Genomic DNA, 27,809 nt, shown 5'->3' on the forward strand with positions numbered 1-27,809 from the left:
ACACTCAAAATTCAGAAAACAATTCTAATTAAACATAATCCCTCTCCAAAGATTTCTCAGTACTGTAAAATGCTTAAAGACAGAAGTTTCTTTGTCAACATCTGAAATGATAAATCTGTTTTAAAAGTATAATATTCAAGGGATTCTGACCTTTTGTGCAACATTCAAAACTCAAAACAATATATCTATAACAGTGAAGCCTAAAATCTAACAATGACCTACTTTTCCCTAACTACAATAAGCCTTGTATTCCCAAACAGAACACTGTTATAATATGAGCAAAAGCCAAACAGCGTGGGCCGAGTAATACTAACTCAATCTGTGTTGTTTTTCTTTGCTACAAATTGAAACACAGGATAGGCATTTTGGTGCAAAGTTAGAAACTAACATTAAGGATCTAGATGTGAAATCAGGACTTTCAGTTTTAACTTGCTTTCAGAATCTTTTAGCTCAGAATTCCATACAGTACATGGCACCTGTCCCTCATGTATCTAAAGAAACAGCATTTGCGAAAATGCTATCAAAGCCTCTCAAAAGTGTTTCTGTATGCATATGGGTGGGGTGGGGAGGAGCTGCAGCAACCTAGCAGGTTTAGAAAGGGATACACTTGAATTTTTTTTTAATAAGCCCTTAAAGAAAAAAAGAAAGAACACATACCCTTGGGGACAGAGTTTGTCAAGCCATCCGGATTTAACCTTCCTTGTAGATGATCCATAAAAACAGGCATAGGGAGATATTACATTTGAGGAAATAAGTGGTGAATCAGCATTTCCACTTGTTGAGCTTAGTGGATAACTGTGCCTATTAACAGGGTCCAAATTCACTGCTTTTTGAGTCCTTGATTTAGATGGCTTTGAATTTTTCCTTCTTAAACTCTGAAAGCATTCTTCTACTGTTGAATACTCTGATTCTGAAGCAGAGTCTATAGGAAGATTGCTTTTGTCCTCTCGAGGTATCCAAATATCTTCTACTTTGTCTTCACTTATGTTTTCTGTCCTGTTATCATATATGCTAAATGGAAAAAGAATGGTGTTAATACTTTCTAAGTACTGTATGTGACAAGCCATAGATGACTTTTTTCTATTTATAAACAACCAATCACAGAAATTTAAGGCCAAGATAATCTGAGCTCAATTAATGCATCTGGATAATCTTTAAAACTCTTTGAGAAAAATAGAACTCTCTCATTATCCTGAGACATATTTCAATATGTATTCATATACTACAAGAAGTAGTGTCTTTTTCTTTTATGTATCATTTAATCTGATCTGTTTATTTTGGGGGTTGAGTGTAAGTACTAAGGAGGGAGACTGCTGTGTTCTCTGCATCACAATTTAAACTTCACCACCACCAGTATGTGGTCAGCCACTTAACAGGCAAGATCATGAACCACAGCATCGTGGAGAGAGGCCCTGGAGATCTTATTTTCACTTGTCGTCCTTTCTCTGCCTCTCCACAAAAGGACTCCAAAGACCCTCTGCTCCATCATCATGTAATAAAAGAAAGTGAAGTCTTTAGTATTATTTTGCAAGATTAAGGAAAAAACCTAGATGAGGAAAAACTTAGAAAGTAGCTAATGAAAAATAAGAAAGGTCCAGGATATCCAAAGGTAAAAGCTGTGTCGTGTAATACTTACGAGAATACACAATTGGTGATTATTTCCTACAGATTTAACGAAAAACAGACTCGCCCAGCCATTTATGTATAACAAAACTCAGTACAAAGAAGTTTTTGCTAATCAATGAAACAGATAGGCTGAGGGGTCAAATTACATCCTTCCGGACGATCCACTGCTTCCCTGTGCGCACGTTTGAGTGCTCAATCACTTCAATCATGTCCAACCCTTTGCGACCGTATGGACTGTAGCCAACCAGGTTCCTCTGCCCATGGGAGAATCCACGGGGCTCTCCAGGCAAGAATACTGGAGCGGGTTGCCATGCCCTCCTGCAGGGGGTCTTCCTGCCCCAGGGATCGAACCTGCATCTCCTGTGTCTCCTGCATTGGCAGGTGGACTTTTTAATGCTGAGCCACCATTGCTTCCTTAAAGAAGGATTAACTTGGCTCCTTCCATATTCTGCATTGTAATAGGTTCAAATGCTTACTGAAGATACTCAATTATTTATTCCAATTTAAGGAAACCCTCAACAGCGTCAGCCTTTGAGAATAAAGCATAAACTAGAAGACAAATGTTAGGTAATGATGCACTGTATCAAGTGCTAATAAAATAGAGGAAAAATAAAAGTTAAGTTGGTGCCTTACATACTCTGTTTAACCTCATATTGATCCAAATAACTGGATAATGATACAAATAACTGGATAATTTTCAAGCTGCTTATCACTGCTGAACTTCTACATTACATCTGTAAAAATTCTGTACCTCACATAGTGACATTTTTGGCACTGCCCCTTTCTTCTTCACATTGAGGTAACTTCCTGTCTTTAAAGTGCAAACATAGTTACCACATATTTGCCACTCTGAAAAGGGGAAAATGGTTTCAATTATGAAAAGACAAAAATAATGTGCTACAGATTATAGAATCAATTTACAGACTCTTAAAATGAATGCTGCTATCAAAATAAAAGGATTTGAAATTTCCAATATAAATTATTTTCTTAGAAATATGAACAAGAGTTGAACAATGAATCGTGTATAACATTCTATTCAAAAGAATTAATCATTATCAATCATGTCCTCATACCTTGATTTGACAAAAAATGAGTTTCTTTCAGTAGTTGTTTCCCCTTTGAATGTTTCTTCCTGGGTCCAAAATTCATTCTTCATAGATCTCTTCTATAAAAAAAGAATATATATTTTTTTCAGGGTCACAATATTCTACAAAGATCCACAGCATGTGGGTTTAGTTTTATTAAGCAAATGTCTATTGTTTAGCTCAATTTTCAACCAAAACAACTTAATTACCGAGACAAAAGTAAACACAGTCTTTTGATGCCTTTTCAGTATTTTATTTAAATCATTAGTACATATTTTCAACTAAGAACATAAGATGCTAAAAACTGATTTACTTCCTCACTTATTTTTTGTCTTCCAACTTAATCTTGACCAAGAAATAAAATACCAAAAGATCAAAAGTTCTGGAGAGGAAATAGAAGTCTGTCTGTATTTGGGTATAAGGAAAAGTAAAATCGAGGGCTTTTGTCAGTTTGCTTTACTTTTGAATGGGGTTTTTCTTTTCTCTTTTGTTTAAAGTAGCTTGTTTTAAATTTTGAAAACTCATTGATCTGTATCCCTAAAAACAAACTAAAATGTGTTTTTGTGATATATATTTTAAGATATCAATTTACCATGACTTTACTTAACAGAAATTTACTCACTAGAAATTTTTCTTCCATATAACACATTCTTCAAACAGCTTAAAGGAAAATGAAGAGGCATGTAAAGGCAGAAAAGCAAAGAACTGAATATGGAAAAAAATTAAAATGTATGGGACTAACCTTGGAATTTTCTAGTCTCTGGAAGAGAAAGGTCTCTCCATAAGGTAAAATGGAAGATGAATTCTCCTCATTTGTATCTTTTGGGGGAATGACAGAATGAGATGGAAAGATGAGAATAATGTGAATTTTTTTTTTTACAAAAGCATGTATTTATTTCATAACAATATCATAATTTCAGCTTTATCCTGAGAGTCCAAATTATGCTCATAATTCTTACCTCCAAATCAACTGTAACTGTGGTTTTCTTCTGTATACACCCCTCACTTCACAACTAAGACGTATCACAAGTGTGATGTGTGATATTTGTCCTTGCTAACCTCAAAGATCCACATTAATATAACTAAACACATTTCCCCGTACAATGGAAATTGTCACAATAAATGTATAATGTTAATTTCTAAATAATGGCAGAAAATTCATCTTTATTGTAATTTTCAACAAATGATCATTAAAAGTTCACTGACAGCTAGATGTTAATAGCATTCAAAATGCCAGAATCCACTTAATATAATCCCTCTAACACCATAACTGCTAGCACACCTGGAAATAAATTATTTCAAGAGCATTTCCACTATCCCTGAATTACACAGATCTACAATAAAGAATTCTTAACACTTGCATTTTCTGCTGTTGCAAACTTTTTTAAAGGCTCACTAGCCAAGTGCTTGCTAACTTATCATTGAGAAGAATGTTCCTGAATTTGCATAAGCAGAATTTTCAAAAAGAAAGAAAAGCCTCTCTCAGTGAGTGGCTGACCAGAGCAATGAATGTCACCCTTCCTTGTTACCATGGCAAAATTACTTTCCATAAATATACACCCTGTAGTTCAGACTCAGAAACCACGTAACTTAGTTAAATGCCTTTGACTGTGGTTAATGATAAACGAAGATTGTAGAAAAAAATCTTACATTAACATGTGCAAATTTCCAGGAGTCTGCGTGTGTATTACTGTTTTTCATTCATTCACTTTTAAAAGTGTCTGGAGTACTATGAACCCTGGTAGATAGTTATTCCCACTACTCCCTATTCCACAGGTGGATTGCCTTCTTGATCATGATTTTAACACATGTAAGACTACCAAATGAGTACTAACTAATTTACAGACTAAAATAGGAGACTCACTTTGCTGTGTCACAGACTTTCCAGTTGAGGTAGCAACATTTCTTCTCTCACGGAAATAGCTTAAAGCAAAGGGAAAAATAGAGCCATTAAAACACATATGTAAACCAGATGTAACTATCTTGAGTGAAGGATTAATTGTAGGCACATATATTCTCTTTGGTAGAAAAACCAATATTCAAAAATAAGTTTGATTTTACTAAAATACAATGGCCAGATTCCTAGAAAGTGATTTTAATGGATTTTACAAGTATTTGCTTTTCACTTTTTATAATTCACAAAAGTAAGTGAACATATTTGCTGAAGTATTTATGACATTTTTGTCTTAGCTTCACAATACTTAATCAAAAATCTGTCTAGTTCTAAGAGTATAATTGAAAATATGTAAGACCTTTTCTCAAAGATCTTACAGCCTTGGGAAAGAGATATTACAGGTAATTAAATAGAATACAATATAACAGCAATGACAGAGGAAAACACTGTGGAAATAGGATAATACCTACTACTATATGAAAGAATTCTATTTTCCCAGTTAAATGTAAGAATCAGGACAGTGTCCTCAATTTCTCTTACATATATATATGCCCAAATAACTGCAAGAAAGGATATATATATATATATATGCACACACATACACACAGTAATGAAATAAGCTATAGACAAAAATTTTTAAATCACTGTAATCAAAAGCTGGTTCTTTGAAAAGACCAGTAAAATTGATAAACCTCGGGGAAGGAAAATACAAGTGTAACACAAAGGAGACAAATAATCAGTATCAGGAGTGAAAGAGAACACATTACTATAAGTTCTACAAACATAAGAGGGAAAAATACAGATTATTAAGAAAAATTTTGTCAATAAATTCAATAATTAGATGACATGGAAAAATTCCTAGAGACACAAATGATCAAATATGACACAAAAATAAAATTTCTTAACATCCCTGCATCTATTAGGAAAACTGAATTTCACAATTAATCACCTACCCACAAAAAGCTCCAGGCCCAAATACTTCACTGGTAAGTTCCACCAAACATTTAAGGAAGGAAAAACACCAAGTCTACATAAACATTTTCAGAAAAAAGAGAAGGAAGGACTTCCTAATTCATTCTGTAAGGCCAGTATTACTGATATACAACCAGTCAAAACCAAAACAGATAAATGTTAGACAAATATTCCTCATGAACTTAACATGCAAAAAATCATTAACTATTAGCAAATAAAATCCAACAATACATAGAAAGGATAATATATTATTACCAGGTAAAATTTATCCCAAGAAAGCAAAACTGATTTGACAGGAAAAAATGAATATAATTCAGCAAATTAAGAAGATAAAGGAGAAAAATCACATTCTCATGGCAATAGATTCAGAAAAACCAACTGCCAAATTCAACATCTATCCATCACTAAAGCTCTCAAAACTAGGAATTGGAAAGAAAGAAAACTTCCTCAACCTAATAAAGGGCATTTATTATAATAATAATAATAATTGTAATCAGTGATTAAAGACTGAACATTTTCCCTAAGACTAGAAGTAAGGTAAGGACGTGGGCACTCACTAGTTATGTTCACATTAATTACTACTATACATAATATGAATAAATCTCAGAATCATCATGCTGAGTGAAAGTAGGCTAGCAATTCAAAACAACTCCCTTTCCCTAAAATGGGTAAATGACTTCAAAAGGCACCACATAAAAGAGGACAGAAACTGGCCAATGGCCAATAAATGCATTAAAAAGATCTTCAATTTCACTGGTCATCAGAAAAATACAAATTAAAATCACAATGAAATATCACTACCCACTCACCTGTACAGCTAAAATTTTTTAAATAACAAAATGCTGTTGAGGGTATGAACCAAAAGGAATACACACACACTGATGGTGTTAAAGTGAACATAACCATTCAATGGTGAGAACCACTTTGTATTACCTTCCAAAATGGAACACAAGCAATATCCTACGACAGCAACTCTACTCTTAGGTATGTATTCAATAGACATGCATGTAGGATGTGCCCCAAGAAAAACCACTCAAGTACAAGTCAGCATGCAAAAGTTAAAAGAAATTGTGGAAGAATCACACAAAAGAACAACATTCAACAGCCACAAAAACAAACTGACATACAGCCACGTGGATGCATCTCAAAAACATTAGGTTGAATAAAAGATATCAAACACAACATTATCTGCTGTATGACATCATTTGTATGAAATCCTAGAACAGGAAAAACTAATTTACAGTGAAAGTGGTTGCCCAATGCAGGTGATAAAATCATTTACTACCTATGTGCACAGGTAATTTTTGAGGAATGATAGAAATGGTCTCTATTCTTATTGTGGTAGTGCTCACATAGGTATTCATACTTGTCAAAATTCATCAACATATATATTTAGCATCAGTCTATTTTATTATGTAAGTTAGTTATAACCTTACACATATAAGTATATTGTTTATATATAAAATATTAGACTATGTTGAGCATATGAAATATAATAGAAGAATGGATATCATGGTATAGCCATACAATGAATTATTATACAGCAATGAAAATAGTCTGTAACTGTATGTATCAACATAGAACTTTCAATGGTAAGCAAAATGAGCTTAGTAAGAAGAGTTATTGTATGATTGCATTTTTAAGTCCACAAGACAGTCAAAACTGTAGCATATTGTTTGGGATGTACTTAAGAGGTACAATATTTTTTTAAAGTATGAGTGTAATAATCATTATTTAAAGTCAGGATAGAAGCTGTCTGTGACAGGAGAGGGCATACAAGTTTATCTAAGTGTTGCAAAATAATTCATCCTTTATTTGTTCATTATCTCCAGATTCTTGACACTGTGATATGGCTATAATCATTTCCTTGAATTTGTATGTCACTGACACAAACATATATTAATAATTTGAACCTCTCATTAGAGCAGCACTCAAATTTTCTACATCTTTGATAACTTCTGCTAATAATAAATACCGCTAATTCTTATTGAGCACTTACTATGTATCAGACACAGGTCTCAAAATTTTATAAATACACACACACACACTCACAATGTGTATGTCTGTGCATTTAGTCACAAACACCCAAAGAAGTAAGAGCTATCATTATCTGCACTTTTTAAAAAGAAAATTGGCAAACAAAGCAATTACTTTCCAAAAGTCACACAGCTCTTAAGTAACAAACCTGGGATTCAAACTCCAGCAGCGTAGCTCTATAAACCTATTCTAAACCATCATGCTTAATAAAAAACTTAACTTTAACTTCCTGGAAAAAAAATGCAAATTAATAAAAAAAAAGATTTTGAATTCTTTTAAGGACATCCATTAGTAGTATTTTAAAGCATATTTTGTTGGCTTACTTTTTATAAATATAAAGAAAAAAGTATGCAATGATTTGTATTGATTTTGCAATTCAGTATCCACCTACAAGCAATTACCAAATCTATCAACCAAGTTCATTTGATCTACTGAAGATGAAAATTAGCTCAACACAGAAAACAAGCTGTTTTTAAAACTGGTGATTATCCATTTATTATCATTTATCTATAAATAAATTATCTCAAGCTATTTTATATTCTAATATCTATTATGCCCAAAGCATTTTGTTAGGGGTTTATGTATCTACATCTCATATTTCATCTCCTTAATAGACTGATGAGGTAGAACTTGGTGTCCTAATTCTACCAATAAGGAAAGGAGATTCTCTGGCCTAAGTGGCATATCTAATAGAAGGCAAAAATCAGCATTCCATCCTGAGTGCAAAGCCCATGCTCTTTCCTTTCTGCTCTATTATTCGCCCATCAATTTACCTAGAAACTGCAGATTGCTATTAAATTTAAAATATAAAACATCAGTGATTTGCAAAAGTTAAAAACCCATTAAGAAAAGCAGTAGTTATCATCCTGTTTTGTTACTATGCTTTGGTGATCTTGGTCAAGTTATTCAACAGGCCTGAGTCCAATTACCTCATTTACTAAAGGGGAATAAAAACTAGGTCTGCTGCCTAGGAATATCATAAGGGTTAATGAGATGATGCTTTTAAAGAGCATAAGGTGTGCCTTACACAACACAAACACTCAGCTAGAATGAGACAACTGTTTTATTAGAGAAAAGAATGGTTGGTCTTCCTGGTAAACTGATAATATGAACTATTGTTTCTTAAAGTCCTTAAAAGTATGAACACTCTTCATTTGAAAGAGTAAAAAAGTGTCAACAACGTAGTAGCAGAATAAATTGGTTTTTTTTTTTCATTTAGTAAAATACTATACAGCAGATACTGCATAGAATACATGCATGGATGTTAACCTTTAAAATAACATTATGTGAACCAAGTTTCAAAGAAATATCAAAGTGAACCTTCAACTACCTACAGATATTATTTGTTCTCATATTTTTAAATCACTAAAATTGCCAAGAAAAGCAGTGGCATAAATGCTAATTAATGTTAAAGATCTCTCTTTATAATCTACACTTACCCATTATGTGGGCATGACACCCACACCAAAAAAAATAATCAATTACACACCCCAGATGGACCATATCATTACACAGAATGTTTGTTTTAAAAAAATACAATTCTTACAATTCGTAACATACTAACTACAACAGACTAACTATAGGTCATTACACAATTGAATTCAAAAGAAAAACACTGGAATCATTAGCAGCAGGGGAAAGCTGTTTTGAGGTTACATAAATATCTGTCTAGTCAAGGCTATGGTTTTTCCACTGGTCATGTATGGATGTGCAAGTTGGACTGTGAAGAAAGCTGAGCGCTGAAGAATTGATGCTTTTGAACTGTGGTGTTGGAGAAAATTCTTGAGAGTCCCCTGGACTGCAAGGAGGTCCAACCAGTCCTAAAGAAGATCAGTCCTGGGTGTTCACTGGAAGGACTGATGCTAAAGCTAAAACTCCAATACTTTGGCCACCTCATGTGAAGAGTTGACTCACTGGAAAAGACCCTGATGCTGGGAGGGATTGGGGGCAGGAAAAGGGGATGACAGAGGATGAGATGGCTGGATGGCAACACTGACTCGATGGACATGAGTTTGGGTAAACTCCGGGAGTTGGTGATGGACAGGGAGGCCTGGCGTGCTGCAGTTCATGGGGTCGCAAAGAGTCGGACACGACTGAGCGACCAAACTGAACTGAACTGAATGTCTAACTAAATCACACAAATCTGAATTCAGAGAACACGAGGGTGCATGAATTTCAGTATTTTTCTAATTCAATGTAGCAAACAGTTGCTTATTTGTATGTTTTTGTTCATGTATGTTTCACCATTAAAGTCTAAAATAGCAGATCCATTTTTAATGTCCATATCATCATATCTATGTACATCCAGAGAAAAATATCTATGATTTTTACTTTTAATAAAAACTTCACAGAAGGCTGGTGACTTCAGGTTTAGAACACATACTTTTGAAAAATGCCCGTCAACAGTTAACATAGGTCCTCAGTCTTATGTTACAAAAGATGTACTCCAACCACAGTGCAACCTTGCATACCTCTGCTTCTTTACTGTTCCTTCCCCAAAATAGTCAAAGGCATGACACCTAAAAGACAGGGCTTTGTGACTTGTGCCAAGGATAAAATAGTTGCATGAAATATGTATGAAAATCATTAAACTAGGGAGGAGGATAAGAAATGTACCTCTTTCGTAGCAAAAGATACCTGAACCCTTCCTGCTTTGAGTACTAAGGAGGATCCTCCTGGAAGGATCATTAAGACTCACAAGACATACCTGTGACTTACAGGGAAGGGCAGCTGGTGGGACCTGCTTTCTACTTCGAGACCTCTATGGGAGACCTACTGGTGAGCTGATAAGAAAGGAACTGCTCTTCAAGGCTAGTTCTGACCTAGCCCCCCAGAGACAGGACTTACAAAGAGATCCTGAGTTCCAGTGTCCAGCATGTGAAGTGAAGTGAAGTTGCTCAGTCATGTCCGACTCTTTGCGACCCGATGGACTGTAGCCTACTACGCTCCTTCGTCCATGGGATTTTCTAGGCAAGAGTACGGGAGTGGGTTTCCATTTCCTTCTCCAGAGGATCTTCCTGACCCAGGGATCAAACCCAGGTCTCCCTCACTGTAGGCAGATGCTTTACCGTCTAAGCCACCAGCATAGCCCCACCCAACCCAGCCTTCCCAAGAGGATCAGACAGGAATTCAAGGAAGGAGCCCAACGCAAGGACAAAGAGAACCCATCAACTGCATCAGATAATTTGGCAAGGGGTAGAGGTTGGGGGTACATGTCCAGAGAGATAGAAACAAAGCACCTCACATCAGGAACACATAGCCAGAATCATGCTCCTTTCAGGAATTATACAAAATGTTTAGTGAGTAAAGAAATTAGGTTAAAATCACTGGCCACAAAGAAATATATTCTATGCTACATCAAGGAATATACTAAATATCATTTAGATGTTATTTGACTAGAGAGAATCTTGGATTATATAATCTACAGTTTCATTTATAACACTGCAGAATCTCGCAATTACTATTTGCAATTCAGGCAAGGACCACAAAGAAAAACACTGGTCTGAAAATAATTTATTTTCTTGTTTTATAATTTGATCACCAGAAATCCATAGATATCATTTACTGTCTTAATCAGCTCCTGCTAAGCTGCTACTGCTAAGTCACTTCAGTCGTGTCCAACTCTGTGTGACCCCATAGACGACAGCCCACCAGGCTCCGCCATCCCTGGGATTCTCCAGGCAAGAACACTGGAGTGGGTTGCCATTTCCTTCTCCAATGCATGAAAGTGAAAAGTAAAAGTGAAGTTGCTCAGTTGTGTCAGGCTCCTCCATCCATGGGATTTGCCAGGCAAGAGTACTGGAGTGGGGTGCCATCGCCTTCTCTGCCTGCTAAGCTGCTTACTACTAATTGTACCATTATTTCAATTCTCATTTTCAAAGACTCAAGAATCACAATGTGAATAACTAGCCTTTCACATGATACAAAGCTTACACTTAGAACTAAATGAACATTAAAAGATTCTCAAAAATGTATAAAAATAACACAACTTAAGTAAAACCTGAGCCCAATGTTTCTTATCTGAAGTTATCCTTATGGCTTCCAAAAGGATTCCATTCCTGCAAAGACACAGCAGACTCCTCTCATTTAAATGTCGAAAATTAGCAAAATATGCTAAAGCTACAATGGTATACAAAAACTGGTGACTTTCTCCATTCCTAAGAAATATTCCATTTCTTATATACACCATCAACACTTTTAAGAACATTTACTAAATGAGTGGTTAAAAAAGTATGCTATAGAATCAAATGAATTGGAATGAAATCCCAGTTCACAGCCAATGTAATCCTAGAAAAATTAACCTAAGGCTCAGTTACCTCATAAGAAAATGGGTGAATAATACCTATTTCAAGGGCCAGTGTGAGAATTAGTTTATAATTTTATGGAAAATTATACACCAAACCAGATTCCAGGTGTTCAATAAATGACACTGCCAACTGATTTCCCAGTAAACACTCAATACTGCCACTGGCACCAGGGATGCCAAGATAAAGACAAAGTCATTAGGGCCTCTGCCCTGAAGGAGTTTACACACTACTAGAAGACACTTAACATGGTCTTGTAAACTGCCATGTTTTCTCTTGCATATGCTAAATTTTCATACTTTCTCTTATAAATACAACCAAGTTCCAGCACCAGGGACAGAGTGGCTACATGAGGATACAAGCAGGGGAAAGAGAATCTTGCAGAAATACACAGCCTAGACCCTGCACAGGAATCTGTAATTGCATTCGGTGCCACAGCAGTAGGGGTTGAACTTAACCTCATGATCCTAGCAGAGACAAGTGTTAGATTTTAGTGACTAGGAAAAAAAAAAAAAATCTCACCACAGCCCTGGAGGAAACCACATCTTAGATGTAATTTTGAGAAACGGTTGAAAGCAGTCTCTGCAGTAAGTCAGCTCCTCTCTGACTCTCCAGTTACCCCACGGTACCAAAGACCCAACAAGTCTTAGGACCCCTCTTTCGAGTTCCAGTCTCCAGCTCATTTGGTCTCATACTGTTAAGCTACTACTATTTACATGTCTTCTGTGCTACACTTCAAGCCCCTTTATCCCTCTCTACTTCCTCTGCTCCTAGTACTGTGACCAGTATCAAGTAGGTGCTCACTAGATGCGTGTTGTATGATTCATTGGTGCCAGTCATTGCGTCAAGCAGTAGAGATACAATCATAGAACCATGATCCTCCTCCAAGGAACACATAACCTAGTGTCTCCTAGGGGAGACAGAGTCAACAATTCAAATATAAGTGCACTCATGGAAGAAGATAATACTAGATATGGTGGAAGGTTCCATATACTAGATACGGGATGGAATATCCAGGTAGAATTAGTGGATAGGAATGCCACCAATTAAATAGGAAACAGAGAGTCCCAGTTGAAACTCTGGGTAGTGGTATACAAGAGAAATGACATGATGAAAAAGTTTTAGAAGAAAGAAAAGGCTGGTTGAACAGGTAAAGTAAAATGTCAAATTTAGAAAGGAACACAGAAAAAAAATTGTTAGAACTACATTCCCCCAAGCCGAATACACACAGCCTATCATAAAAATTCCTACCTCCCTGAAATTCCCTGCGTTGATCCTGGAATCTCTGGTACCGGCCGATGTCTTAGCAGAAAAGATCGAGATGGTCTTGAAACCAACTTGCTACGACTTCTCATAGCTGTTAGAACTGGTGATGATGGCACATACAAATCATTTACAACCATTTCTCCTTGAAACTGAAAGAATGGGGATGGTGGTGAGCTTTCTAATAAAACGTTAGTTCCATTTCCAGAATTTGCTTCTGATACTGAAAAGTCATGGGAGGAAAGGAATTCAAGGTCTGCATTAGGAAGCTTGCCTACATTTTCTGAAATCAAATCAACTCTTCCTATTTGTTCTTCTTCAGTTGTACAGCCCACAGTCTTCTCTGTTACCAAAGATTCTATGTCGGTAATTTCATTACCAAGTAAAGAATCGTGAAAAGAACCTGAATTTGAGTGTGGTTCATCTTCTGGAATGGGAAAGTTGTGTGTAGGAAGAGTCAGCTTATCATCTGATTTAAGAGACTGGCTATTTTCCACACAAACCTCATTTTCTCCAACATTTTTTGTAACATACTCCAACTGTATCCGGCTAGGTATCCAAACACTGTGTGAATCTGAAAATTCTAAGGAGGTATTCTGAGCAGAAGATGGAGCCTGGTGATCCTCTGAGGTCTCATCATTCTTCTTTGTTTTGTGAATATTTGCATATATTGGGATATCTTGCATTTTTGACAGGATTATCTGTAACTGTTTAAGTATCCTCCTCCGGTGTCCTGTAGGTGATATTCCAACTTTGAGGAGCACACTGTCATTTATTTCTGCACAGTCTCTCACATTATTAAAACCAAATTCTCGGAAGTTTAAGAGGTACTGCTCCAAATTAATGCTCATTAGGAAATCTTTGATATCAACATTCACTTCACTGACTGAGGACATAATGGTGGCTTCATCACTAGGCAAAGTTTTAAGAAGCAGTGCAATGCGATACACACATAGGAGGGTGTGTTCTGTAGTGGGTTTTCCTCTGACTTATCTCAAAAATGCTGTTTTCTCCACAGTGAATCCTTTATGTGCTTAAGCCTAGGAAAAGAGAAGAAAAGAAATGCAATTTATTAAGACATTTTGGGCATTAAAACTAGTTTTACATTATAAACGTTCTCTGAAGAAACACAACAGAAATGAGGATCTCTACTTCTACCGGCTAAGTCTGGAAACTGCATGCCCTAGAAAGTCATTTCCTAGGTAGTGTGAAGGGATGGGACAGAAATGCTATAGTAATACCAAATGATGATTTTCAAAAAGGTTAAAAAAAAAAAAGATTCTTAAATATAAATTAAACATGTGTCCAAAAATTTTATTCACTAATTAATGAGGGAACCTGTAAGGTGGTAGGGCTAGTTCCAAGATCATTTGTTGAACAGGTTTATATAGTCCATCAGAAAACTTTTTTTTTTTAGTTCTAGAATAAGATGGGTAGGTTATATTAAAAAAAAAAAAAAACTGGTTAGTGATCTACAGGGCAATAAAACCATAACCTTTGGGGATATATTTCCACTGGACAAAAATCTATAACCCAACAGCTAACTTCCCAGTTCAGAGTTCTAATCAAATAGTAAATAGGAGGTAAAACACAAGAATTAGAATATCCCTGGGGTGTGCCTGTTAAACAATACCCTCAACAAGGCATCCCACGAGCATGCTGTACATTCTTTTGATTTCCAAATTTTAGATAATTTTTCTTAACAGTACCTAACAGATATGAGCAACTCCGTCCTTTACTATACTTTCTTCAAAACTCACTCCAAAAGCACAGTTAAAACGTATTTCTCAGGTCAATGATTTTTGCCTCAAAATTGCAGCAGCATTATATGCACAATATTATATGAGACAAGAACAACTTTACATTAGATAACAGGAAGTAAGTTAATATGAAAGGAAAAGGAAAAAGTTTAAAGGTCACATTTTCCTTTATACACAGCAGATTCACATAAGTTCACTTTTCTCACAAACACTGTTCAATTCTTGAAAAAGATGATTTTTCCAGCTGTTGTTTATATGGCTGCATTGAGTTTGTAAAAGTGTATGGTATGTGCAAATTTCTATATATTATGCATCAGGAAAAAAGAAAAAAAAGTACAGAATATGGGTAATGACAATTGTTGTTTAGTCACTAAGTCATGTTGATTCTTTGCAACCCCGTGGACTGTAGGGGTTTTCCCAGGCAAGAATACTGGAGGCTCCTCTATCCATGGGATTTCCCCGACTGGAGTGGGTTGCCTTTCCTTCTCCAGGGGACATTCCCAACCCAGGGATCAAACCCGCATCTCCTGCTTGGCAGGTATATTCTTTACCACTGATTCACCTGGGAAGTCAGCATAATGACTATACACTGAAGTAATAAAATGAGACACAGTGGATTCAGGCATATTCATTTGAACAAGCAGAAATGCAGTGTTTCTGGAAAAAATTACATCCCAAAGTAGCTCCTTAGAAGACACAACTCAGGAGTCTCCATGTGATATATGCCAACTGCCCATAAGATGTTGCCTCAACTATTCTAAAACTTTAGCCAACACTGACAAGTGAGTACACCAAAAATAAAAGGGAAAACATATACTATTTAGGCAACGCTTCAGAAACAAAGGAATAAAATTTACAAACCAGAGAGGAAAGACCATATACAGCAATGGCTGATTCATGCTGATGCTTGACAGAAACTAACACAATTCTATAAAACAATTATCCTTCAACTAAAAAACAAATTAATTAAATTAAAAAGAGAGAAATGAAAAACAGGAAATGCCTGTGCTCAACAGGTATCCCTCTGTCACACTCAAAATACCAAAACGTCAGGGAAAAAAGCAGAAAGTTAAAGCTCAACACCATATATGAACCTAATACTCAGATACATTATTCTTGTTCACATAATTATTTTTTTAATCCATTATTTAGTTTTGTTTTCCCATTACAAAATGGAAATAATTATTACCAAAGTAGCAGCAACTTCTGACACTGGGCTCTAGAACTGTGAGAAAACATGAAGTAATATATTCCTCCACCTTCCTCACCACAGTTCAGGCCCTCCTGTATTAAATCTCCTGCCTAAATCACTGCAATCATCTCAACAAATCCCTCAGCCCAGTCTCCATGGACCACTAAATCACTGGAAGTCCAAATCTGGCCTGTCATTCCACATCCTGAACAGAACAGGCTAAGCTTCTTTGGGTGCCATACCATCCCAAGTCTGGTCTCAGTCTGAAAATAAAAAAATAATAGTAGCTACTATTGATGTAAGTGGCAACAATACTTCAGATAGTGTACCTTAGATGTATTTCTACTGCTAGGGAGATGTTTCCACATACTAACTCCAGGCTCAAGTTTAACCTGTGCCACTTCACTGACTTTGCTGCTGCAGCTGCTAAGTCGCTTCAGTCGTGTCCAACTCTGTGCGACCCCATAGACGGCAGCCCACCAGGCTCCCCCATCCCTGGGATTCTCCAGGCAAGAACACTGGAGTGGGTTGCCTTAGCTCATAAATTATCATTTCCTGCAAGCAACAAACTAAATAGCCCCATACCTTTTATATATGCTGTAAGAGCTAGCAGATCTACACACTTTGCCAAATCCTCTGCACTATTTACAATTTCGAACAGGCAGATATTACTTCCTCTCTGAAGGCTTCCTATCAACCTCATAAAATAGAAGGAATCACCCCTTTCTCCATCTCCTATACTAGGATTCTAGAGATTTGCAAAGTGCTTGAAACATGTTTAAGAGATGGGAGACAGACTAGTAGCGATGGTGAAGTGGTTCAGAAGCCCATTTTGTTATTTTTTTAATGTGTGTACATGTGTGAGCCTTTACATTTTAATATACAAGTCTTTTCTATTTCTTACACATAAAGTTCCTCAGTGGCTGACTCAAGCATGGATATACCAAATGTTCTAACCAATACCACCTCACTCTGGTATCATGGGTAGGCTAAATACGGTTAATGAACTAGATTCCTTTTTGTGACCTGGAAGAGGCTGTCTCCCACAGGCCCCACAAACTCTCTCTGCACTTTTGTGTAGGCCCCACCTCTCTGCACTTGTATGTAGGCGCCATCCTCCAATCATTGTGCTTTTTAACTGTCTGACTATCCAAGGGTGTTCATAGACCCACTTCTTCAGAGGCTTCAGGCCCCCAAAGACATCATCAGTTGCAAAGAGATGGGCACCCCTAACTGCAAAAGTCTACCAGGCAAACTCCTTAACACATCAAAGCCCTCCATGTTGGGACCTCCACTTGGGCACCAGGCACACATGTCCTGTTCTAGGTTCGTGGCTCTCCTGGTATCAGTGAGTGGATCTGCTGTACAGCAACCACTGCATATAGGCCCAAGAATCTATGTTTGCGACACACGCCAAAGATGACTGAGATGCACAAAAAACTTTGGTTGGGTTTTAAATTCTTCACACCTCAGCAGAAGTCCATCACTCCCCCGACCCCAGGAGATGGATATCCTTCCTAAGACAGTGCCCAGGAGTCTGCAGTCATATTCAATTTCCACTCTCCTCCACTTTCATAGGCACATATCTGTGTCTGTTTCCTTCCCCATAAAATGAAAATGTTCAGAGGTACCTCAGTGCTGGTGAAGACTGCATGAGACAATCCACTCCAAGTCTTAAAATAGTACTTAATCCCTGGCAAGTGCTTAGCACATATTCACTTCTATCATTATAATTACATATTATCATCACTAAGTCATTAACTTCCCACAGTTGAAATTGTTCCCATTCTTTGAAATGTAACTCAAATGCTATTTTCTTCATAAGGCCTCTACTGAGCAAGAAATAAACTCTCTTCACTGTATGACTACAGCATTTACTTCTCAGTATTTAATCACATTCTGTTGACTCCATGTTAACCTATAGAAATTGGATAGTGCAATGTGATAGCCAGGATTTAGGAGCTGGGCAACCTTGGTCAAATTCCAGTATTTAACCTCTCTGTGCCACAGTTTTCTCATCAGGAAAGGGGTGGTAAGAATACCTACTTCATAAGTCTTTTGTAAAGCATCAAGAACACCAATGGCACATAGCAAATGTTAAATAAGTATCTGTCATCATAATTATGTTTATTATCCCACAATAAACTAATAAATCTGCCAAGATGATGAACAGCCCTATAAGCTGCCCAATAAATGCCAAATTACTTGTTTGTAAACACAGTACATGATGTATATATACAGTACACATTTAGAGAATACATAGTTGGCATTACAGATGTGAATGTACATTTGCCCATGCTATCCTGACACATTTCCAAGAGAAAGTAAAAGGAAAACAGAAGTAACATTTAAGAGTACCTTCTATATGCCCAGCTCTCAGTATCACTTAACAACCGTAATCTTATTATCTTCCTGAGCTCTACCTTGGAGGTACTATGAATACCAACTGCTTCTCATCATTGCTCTTGCTCACATGCTAGCCCAAGCCACTATCTTGTCTTTCTTAGACCACTGCAACAGCCTTCTGACTGATATCCCAGATTCTATCCTGGCCTCCTGCCTTCACAAGCAGCATATTCTCAATACAACAGCCAGAATTATTCATTTTATAACAAAAGTCACATCACATCACTCCTTGCAACTACCTAATTTCATCTTCCCTGGCTTTGCCTAAAGCCCTCATCACTCAATCATCACCAAGCTGGCTTCAGTCCTATTTCGACTACATGATTCCTACCTCTCACCCATCTATCTCTTTCAAATCTACTCCCCAACATATTCCCATGGCTCATGGCTCACTCCATCACTTGAGTAGGTCTAAGCTCAAATGTTTGCTCGTTAGAGTGGCCTTCCCTCGTGCCCTTATGCATACAAGCATGCCCTGTGCCTCAGCATTCCTTACTCTTGCTTTCTCTATCTTCATGGCATTGTTACTATGTGACATCTGTAGACTTCTACCAGAAGATATAAATCTTGTCTATGGTTCACTGCTGAAGGTCTTAACATTGAACACCATCAGGCACATAAAAGTGCTCAATAAATGTTTGCTGAAAAACTCCCTCTCAATTTTGAGATGATTTAAGGTAACAAGTGGAAAGTACAAAGTTTTAAAGTTTTGTCTATTTAGGTCACCAAGCTCCAAAGGAGCTCAAATACAGATTTCCCCAATGCATCTAGCCACTACAAGTGATCTTAGAATCAAGAACCAAGGGGAGAGAAGGGTTGGTAGTAGGGCAGCTGGAAGCATTCCAACCCACCTAAAGGAATTTAAAAATTCATCAAACAGAATAAAATATCTAAGAATAAACTTAACCAAGAAGGTGAAAGATCTATACTCTGAAAACTATAAAATACTGATGAAGGAAAATGAAGATACAAAGAAATCCCATGTACATGGACTGAAAGAATTAATATTGCTGAAATGGTCATACTACCCAAAGTAATATGCAGATTTAATTCCTACCAAAATACCCATGATATCTTTCACAGAACTAAAACAAATACTCCTAAAGTTTACATGGAACCACAAAAGACTCCAAAGTCCCAAAGCAATCTTCAGAAAATGAACAAAGCAAGAGGTATCACATTTTCTGACTTCAGACTACAAAAGAGTTATCGTAAACAAAACAGCATGATACACAAAAACACACACATAGGTCAATGGAATAAAATAGAGAGCCTAGAAATAAACTCACACACTTATGGCTAATTAATCTATGACAAAGAAGGCAAGAATATACAATATAGGAAAGACAGTCTCTTGTTTAATAAGTGAGTGCTGGGAAAACTGGACAGCCTCACGAAAATCAATGAAATTGGAGCATTTTGTCAGACCATATGGTAACCCACTCCAGTACTCTTGCCTGGAAAATCCCATGGACGGAGGAGCCTGGTAGGCTGCAGTCCATGGGGTCGCCAAGAGTCAGGCACTACTGAGTGACTTCACTTTCACTTTTCACTTTCATGCATTGGAAAAGGAAATGGCAACCCACTCCAGTGTTCTTCCCTGGAGAATCCCAGGGACGGAGAAGCCTGATGGGCTGCCGTCTATGGGGTCGCACAGAGTCGGACACGACTGAAGTGACTTAGCAGTAGCAGCATACAAAAATAAACTCAAAATAGATTAAAGACCTCAATGTAAGACTGGAAACTATATAACTCTTGAAAAGAACACAGGCAGAACACTCTGTGACATAAATCATAGCAATATTTTTTTTGGAGGATCTGTCTCCTAAGGCAAAGGAATCAAAAGCAAACATAAACAAATGGACTTCATTAAATTTAAGGTTTTGCACAGCAAAGGAAACCATCCACAAAATGAAAATACAACCTACTGAATGGGATAAAATATTTGCAAATGATATGACCAATATGATTATAGCTCATACATTCAATAGTAAACTCAATATCAAAAACACAAATAACTCAGTTAATGGTTATAGCTCATACATTCAATATTAAACTCAGTATCAAAAAAACAAATAACTCGGTTAAAAAGTGGACGGAAGACTTAAATAGATATTTCACCAAAGATGACATATAGATGGCTAACAGGAACATAAAAAGATGCTCAATACTGCTAATCAGAGAAATGCAAATCAAAACCACAATGGGATATCACCTCACACCTGTCAGGATGACGATCATCATAAAGAACCCAAATTACAAACGTTGGCAAACGTGTTAAAAAGGGAACTCTCAAACACTCTTGGTGGGAATGTAAATTGGTATAACCACTGTGGAAAAACAGAACGGAGGCTTCTCAAAAAAACAAAACACAGAACTACCATAGAATTCAGCAATTCTACTCCTGGATATATATCCAAAAGACAAAACACCAATTTGAAAACATACATGCACCCCACTGTTCATAGCAGCATTATTTATAATAGTCAAATACAGAAGCAACCTTAGTGTCCATCCATAGATGGACAGACAAAGAAGATGTGATATATATACACATGGAATACAAAGGAATGTTGCTCAGCTATACAAAAAAAGAATGAAATTCTGTCATTTCCAACAATATGCACGCACCTAGACGTTATTAAGCTTAGTGAAAGAAGTCAGACAAAGACAAATACTCTGTTATCTTATATTCAGAATCTAAAAAATGAATGAGACAAAACAGAGACAGATTCACAGATACAGAGAGCAGACTAGTGCTTGCCAGTGAGGGGAGGGGAGTAGGAAGTAGCAAGATAGGGGTAGACGATTAAGAAATATACACTATCATATGCTGGTGGTTTACTTGCTAATATCTTCCCAACCCAGGGATCGAACCCTGGTCTTCTGAATTGTAGGCAGTCTACGGCACAACAGGCAGATTCCTTACTGACTGAGCCACCAAGGACATGTATAAAATAAATGAGCAACACGGATATATTGAATAGCATATCCATTAGTTTGCAATAACCTTCAGTTCAGTTCGGTCACTCAGTCGTGTCCGACACTTTACGACCCCATGAATCGCAGCACGCCAGGCCTCTCTGTCCATCACCAACTCCCAGAGTTCACTCAGTCTCGCGTCCATCGAGTCAGAGATGCCATCCAGCCATCTCATCCTCTGTCATCCCCTTCTCCTCCTGCCCCCAATCCCTCCCAGCATCAGATTCTTTTCCAATGAGTCAACTCTTCGCATGAGGTGGTCAAAGTACTGGAGTTTCAGCTTTAGCATCATTCCTTCCAAAGAAATCCCAGGGCTGATCTCCTTCAGAATGGAGTGGTTGGATCTCCTTGCAGTCCAAGGGACTCTCAAGAGTCTTCTACAACACCACAGTTCAAAAGCATCAATTCTTCAGCACTCAGCCTTCTTCACAGTCCAACTCTCACATCCATACATGACCATTGGGAAAACCATAGCCTTGACTTGACGGACCTTAGTCGGCAAAGTAGTATCTCTGCTTTTGAATATACTGTCTAAGTTAGTCATAACTTTCCTTCCAAGGAGTAAGCGTCTTTTAATTTCATGGCTGCAATCACCATCTGCAGAGATTTTGGAGCCCCCCAAAATAAAGTCTGATACTGTTTCCACTGTTTCCCCATCTATTTCCCATGAAGTGATGGGACCGGATGCTATGATCTTTGTTTTCTGAATGTTGAGCTTTAAGACAACTTTTTCACTCTCCTCTTTCACTTTCATCAAGAGGCTTTTTAGCTCCTCTTCACTTTCTGCCATAAGGGTGGTGTCATCTACATATCTGAGGTTATTGATATTTCTCCCAGCAACCTTGATTCCAGCTTGTGTTTCTTCCAGTCCAGCATTTCTCATGATGTACTCTGCACAGAAGTTAAATAAGCAGGGTGACAATATACAGCCTTGACGTCCTCCTTTTCCTGTTTGGAACCAGTCTGTTGTTCCATGTCCAGTTCTAACTGCTGCTTCCTGACCTGCATACAGATTTCTCAAGAGGCAGGTCAGGTGGTCTGGTATTCCCATCTCTCTTGCACAATTTTCCACAGTTGATTGTGATCCACACAGTCAAAGGCTTTGGCATAGTCAATAAAGCAGAAATCGATGTTTTTCTGGAACTCTCTTGCTTTTTCCATGATCCAGCAGATGTTGGCAATTTGATCTCTGGTTCCTCTGCCTTTTCTAAAACCAGCTTGAACGTCAGGAATTTCATGGTTCACGTATTGCTGAAGCCTGGCTTGGAGAATTTTGAGCATTACTTTACTAGCGTGTGAGATGAGTGCCACTGTGTGGTAGTGTGAGCATTCTTTGGCATTGCCTTTCTTTAGGATTGGAATGAAAACTGACCTTTTCCAGTCCTGTGGCCACTGCTGAGTTTTCCAAATTTGTTGGCATATTGAGTGCAGCACTTTCACAGCATCATCTTTCAGGATTTGAAATAGCTCAACTGGAATTCCATCACCTCCACTAGCTTTGTTCGTAGCAATGCTTTCCAAGGCTGATTTGACTTCACATTCCAGGATGTCTGGCTCTAGATGAGTGATCACACCATCATGATTATCTGGGTCGTGAAGATCTTTTTTGCACAGTTCTTCTGTGTATTCTTGCCACCTCTTCTTAATATCTTCTGCTTCTGTTAGGTCCATACCATTTCTGTCCTTTATCGAGTCCATCTTTGCATGAAATGTTCCCTTGGTATCTCTGATTTTCTTGAAGAGATCTCTAGTCTTTCCCATTCTGTTCTTTTCCTCTATTTCTTTGCAGTGATCGCTGAAGAAGGCTTTCTTATCTCTTCTTGCTATTCTCTGGAACTCTGCATTCAGATCCTTATATCCTTCCTTTTCTCCTTTGCTTTTCACCTCTCTTCTTTTCACAGCTATTTGTAAGGCCTCCCCAGACAGCCATTTTGCTTTTTTGCATTCCTTTTCCATGGGGATGGTCTTGATCCCTGTCTCCTGTACAATGTCATGAACCTCATTCCATAGTTCATCAGGCACTCTATCCATCAGATCTAGGCCCTTAAATCTATTTCTCACTTCCACTGTATAATCATAAGGGATTTGATTTAGGTCATACCTGAATGGTCTAGCAGTTTTCCCTACTTTCTTCAATTTCAGTCTGAATTTGGTAATAAGGAGTTCATGATCTGAGCCACAGTCAGCTCCTGGTCTTGTTTTTGTTGACTGTATAGAGCTTCTCCATCTTTGGCTGCAAAGAATATAATCAGTCTGATTTCAGTGTTGACCATCTGGTGATGTCCATGTGTAGAGTCTTCTCTTGTGTTGTTGCAATAACCTTAAATGGAGTATAATTCATAAAAATTGTACAACTGAAACTAATACAATATTGTAAATCAAGTATACGTCAAGTTAAAAAAGTCATAGGTTGGGACAGCCACCCCCCTCCAAATGCCTCGAGTAAGAAAAACCACCACAGTAAACCACTTCCCACTACCCATCCCCCCACCCATTACTAGTGTAACTTTGTCTATTCCCCAGTTAAAAGAGGAAAGAAACTAACTGAAAAACTTGGGTCACTTCATTAAACCATAAAGTCATTAAATATCTGGTGCTGACTACTTTGGGAATCACTTCTGCCTGATTTTAATATCTTTTGCGAGGGAAAAAGTAGCAATACTATAACTAAATTCACTCAAATTTAATCTATTTCTTTTTTTAAAAAAAAAAGCATACCATTTTAAAATCATAAATATAGCCTTACAGTATTTAGAAACCTGCAAATGTGTTGAAATAATAGACTTACAAATAATAGGATCACAGGACAGAAAAGAGCCTTAAAAATGTAAACTAAATAAGTTAGGCTGCCACATGAATACAGAGACTCTTCAATGTTAATAGAAGTTTTACAGATTCTAAAAACAATGGAAGTTTATTGTATTTCAAAACAGTCATCCCCAATTGAGTGGGAATCAAGAAATGTGTGAGAAATTACTTTTATTGGTCACAGTGACTGAGGGGGTACCAGAAAATAGGAGAGTCGACTGACTTAGGACATCCTAACAGCATCCCACTCCAGTACTCTTGCCTGGAAAGTCCCATGGATGGAGGAGCCTGGTAGGCTGCAGTCCATGGTGTCGCTGAGGGTCGGACATGACTGAGCAACTTCACTTTCCCTTTTCACTTTCATTAATTGGAGAAGGAAATGGCAACCCACTGCAGTGTTCTTGCCTGGAGAATCCCAGGGACGGGGGAGCCTGGTGGGCTACCATCTGTGGGGTCGCACAGAGTCGGACACGACTGAAGTGACTTAGCAGCAGCAGCAGCAGTGGTAAAGAATCTGCCTGCTAATGCAGGAGACAGAATAAGATGTGGCTTTGATTCCTGGGTTGTGAAGATTCTCTGAAGGAAGACATGGCAACCCACTCCAGTATGCTTGCCTGGACAATGCCATGGACAGAGCAGCCTGGCAGGCTACAGTCCACGGGGTCACAAAGAGTCGGGCAGGACTTAAGTGACTTAGCACGCATAATGATACCCACGGTAGAAACCTCAGGCACAATTTTTACTCCTCCAAATCTCCGAAGCTAATCAACTATCCCCAAAGGATACCTGGCACTACAGATGATGAAAGAAAGTGCCCCTGATTTCAAGTTATTTATGTGGAGAAATAGCTAATCTCTTACAAACTTCGGGAGGTCCATATAAATAACACATTGAACTAGTGAGTTCAGGCTACAGGTCTTAATAGAATTCTACTTTTGCTTCAGTACCGAATATAGTCACAAGAAGGAGGTACCACTGGATTTCACATCAAACAAACTTACTGTTTAATACTAAGATGTTAACTTCACATAGTCATAAAGACAAATCGTTCCACTCTGCTCCCCACAACCATGCAGAAGAGGAAGTGGTTTTGAGAAAGCATGCTTGCTGTCATTACTCTATCCCATCATATAGAGCAAATTACAAAAGGTCAGAGATCAAGAATTCTATTGTTCTAGTCTAAGTTCTTACATCCTTGGTGTCAAATTGGTTGGTCATTCAGTATGCCTCTCCCCTACCACTGGTCCCCTACCTTATCTTGTGATAAGACTGCCCCCATTGAACCCCTTATGCAAAGCCCAGTTCCCTCAACTCTGAACTATTTCCTCCACTGCCACAGGTTCTCTACATTGAGCCCTCTTTCCCCTTCATCAAAACACACCCATTCTCTTTCATTCCCCCTCAGACTTCTATTGCTAATGTTAACAGCCAATATCTGTGGAGTGATTACAAACCAGCTTTACAGGATCTCACTTAATCCTCACAGTTGCCTTAGGAGGAAAGCCCCATGTCCAAAGCCAAACAGCAGGAAAACAGTGGGTAAGTTTCAGAATTCCAAGAGTCAGACTCTACAACCTGTGCTGTTAACTGTGATGCCTCCTAATACCTATGTGATCGATTTAACAGTAGAAAGCGATCAAGGACTTCCTATTTTCCCTCTCATTTGACTGTTCTACTATACATAAGCATTTAGAGTCTCTAGGGAAATGCTGCTGAACTATACTATCCCTTGAGAACTCAAGTTATATAAGCCTCTGCAGCTGTGAGCATATGTTTCCATGTAAGTAAGTAAATATGGAAGCCTAAAGTCATTTACTTTTAATTGTTTGAGATACTCAGGCCACAGTACACAAAGCATAGTGCTCTAGAGTCGGGCTGCCTGAACGCCAACCCAGCCTTTCCCACTTGTTTTCTATGTCCCTGAAGATAGTTAACTTCCCTGAAGCTCAGTTTCCTTGTCTATAAAATGAAAATAAAATATCTGCTAGGATTTGTGCTAGAATTAAACAAGTCAAATACATAAGGCATATAGAAAAGCACCTGACATGAATTATAAGTGTACAAAAAATGCTGGCTAATTCATCCATGGTATATAATATTGTAGTTGGTCATATTCATACTGTATTATTGCACTTGGTGTGATTGGTATTCTCCTGCCTGCTTCATAAAATTACATTCCTTTCAATTAGCACCATCAATTATTCTTCTAATAAACCTACAAAGCACCTCACACAGCAGTAAACAGTTTCATTAATTTAGTAAACTATAAATGTCATTACAGTAGTGAGAATGAAGATTTTTACCTGAAGACTTTAGACTTGGGAAACAGCACAGTGATGTCCAGTGATCGTAGCTCTGCTGGGTAATACCTACATGAACTTGGGAAAGTTCCTTTATTTTTCTGAGACACACTGTGGTCATCTGTAAGCACCTCACAAGACTCTTTTGAGGATGAAATGAGTAAATATGCATAAAGATCTTAGTTCCTGGCAAGCAACAAGCACTTAATTAGTGGCTGCTGGATGGAGAGTAACAGAGGTTTGAGCTGAAAATAGTCAGACTCCAGGCAAAAGCCTTCCACAGCCTGGATCAAGGAGAAAAGACTGTTCTAAGTCATGCTTTGATTATTTTATTTTCTGTGCAATCTGAAAGACATAACTCTTTCAAAATCAAAAATATGCATTTCACAGCCAGTGAAGGCCGGTAGTGACCATTCCTTTACTTTGTATGAGTTTATTATTAGCCTAAGTAGTATTTGGGTTTAGATGTTTTCGATAACATCCCAATAAGTTATGTGGCTTGAAACACTCCTTAGCTTCAGTAAGTCCCTTTTCTTTCAAACTGTCTATCCAGATTTTAAGTTAATTGGCTGATGTTTGAGACTTGTTTAATTTTTAATTCAAAGATCTTTAAAGCGGGGCCACAGTTCTTAGGCAAGCATTTTCCCAAGTTCCTCCAAGAGCAGGAGTAGGGGTAAACTCATTAACAAAGCAAAGCCCACACCACACCGCAGTGGAGGATACCTACCTGAGTGCCCCTGAAACGTGCTCATTCCAGCTCCCTCCTACCCACACCTGTGTCCTGGCAGCTGAAAGGACACTCAGACCCTTTAGGATTCTTGATATAAGCACGAGAACATACATATTCTTCACGATTCTGTTCTATTTCATGCTACATTGAACATACCGTTAATGTTTAATTGGCTGAGATAAAAACTTGCATGATATTATACTTCAATAAAAAGATTTTTAAATGTACACTTATGATACATGCACTTTTATATATCAGTTTTTAAATTGGGATACAAATGTATCAGATGTATTCTCCACTATTTCTCTGAATTTGAGTCACATTTTTTTGACTAACAACCAGATGTTTCAAAATAGCCTACTGTGAATGGTTTCCTCTCTTAGCATTTATAAATAGCACCCTGACCTCTTTTCCAACTGAATTTGAGGGCTTGTTCATATTGGCTCTGTA

General features: G+C 37.7%; 1 protein-coding gene across 2 annotated transcripts in view; it reads right to left on the minus strand.

The window, feature by feature from the left end:
• The window catches only part of ARAP2 (ArfGAP with RhoGAP domain, ankyrin repeat and PH domain 2), a 194,227-nt gene that overhangs the window by 161,329 nt on the left and 5,089 nt on the right, over window positions 1–27,809 (minus strand). For both annotated transcript variants that reach the window (XM_040237993.1, XM_040237994.1), the window contains exons 2-6: window positions 13,170–14,221; window positions 4,576–4,634; window positions 3,454–3,530; window positions 2,700–2,791; window positions 658–1,011 (exon numbers count right to left, since the gene is read on the minus strand). In XM_040237993.1, the coding sequence (XP_040093927.1) occupies window positions 658–1,011; window positions 2,700–2,791; window positions 3,454–3,530; window positions 4,576–4,634; window positions 13,170–14,077 (1,490 nt within the window). In that variant the 5' untranslated portion in view covers window positions 14,078–14,221. The remainder of the gene's footprint in view (window positions 1–657; window positions 1,012–2,699; window positions 2,792–3,453; window positions 3,531–4,575; window positions 4,635–13,169; window positions 14,222–27,809) is intronic.

The sequence above is a fragment of the Oryx dammah genome, unplaced genomic scaffold, assembly GCF_014754425.2.
Source record: "Oryx dammah isolate SB20612 unplaced genomic scaffold, SCBI_Odam_1.1 HiC_scaffold_3, whole genome shotgun sequence".
NCBI lineage: Eukaryota > Metazoa > Chordata > Mammalia > Artiodactyla > Bovidae > Oryx > Oryx dammah.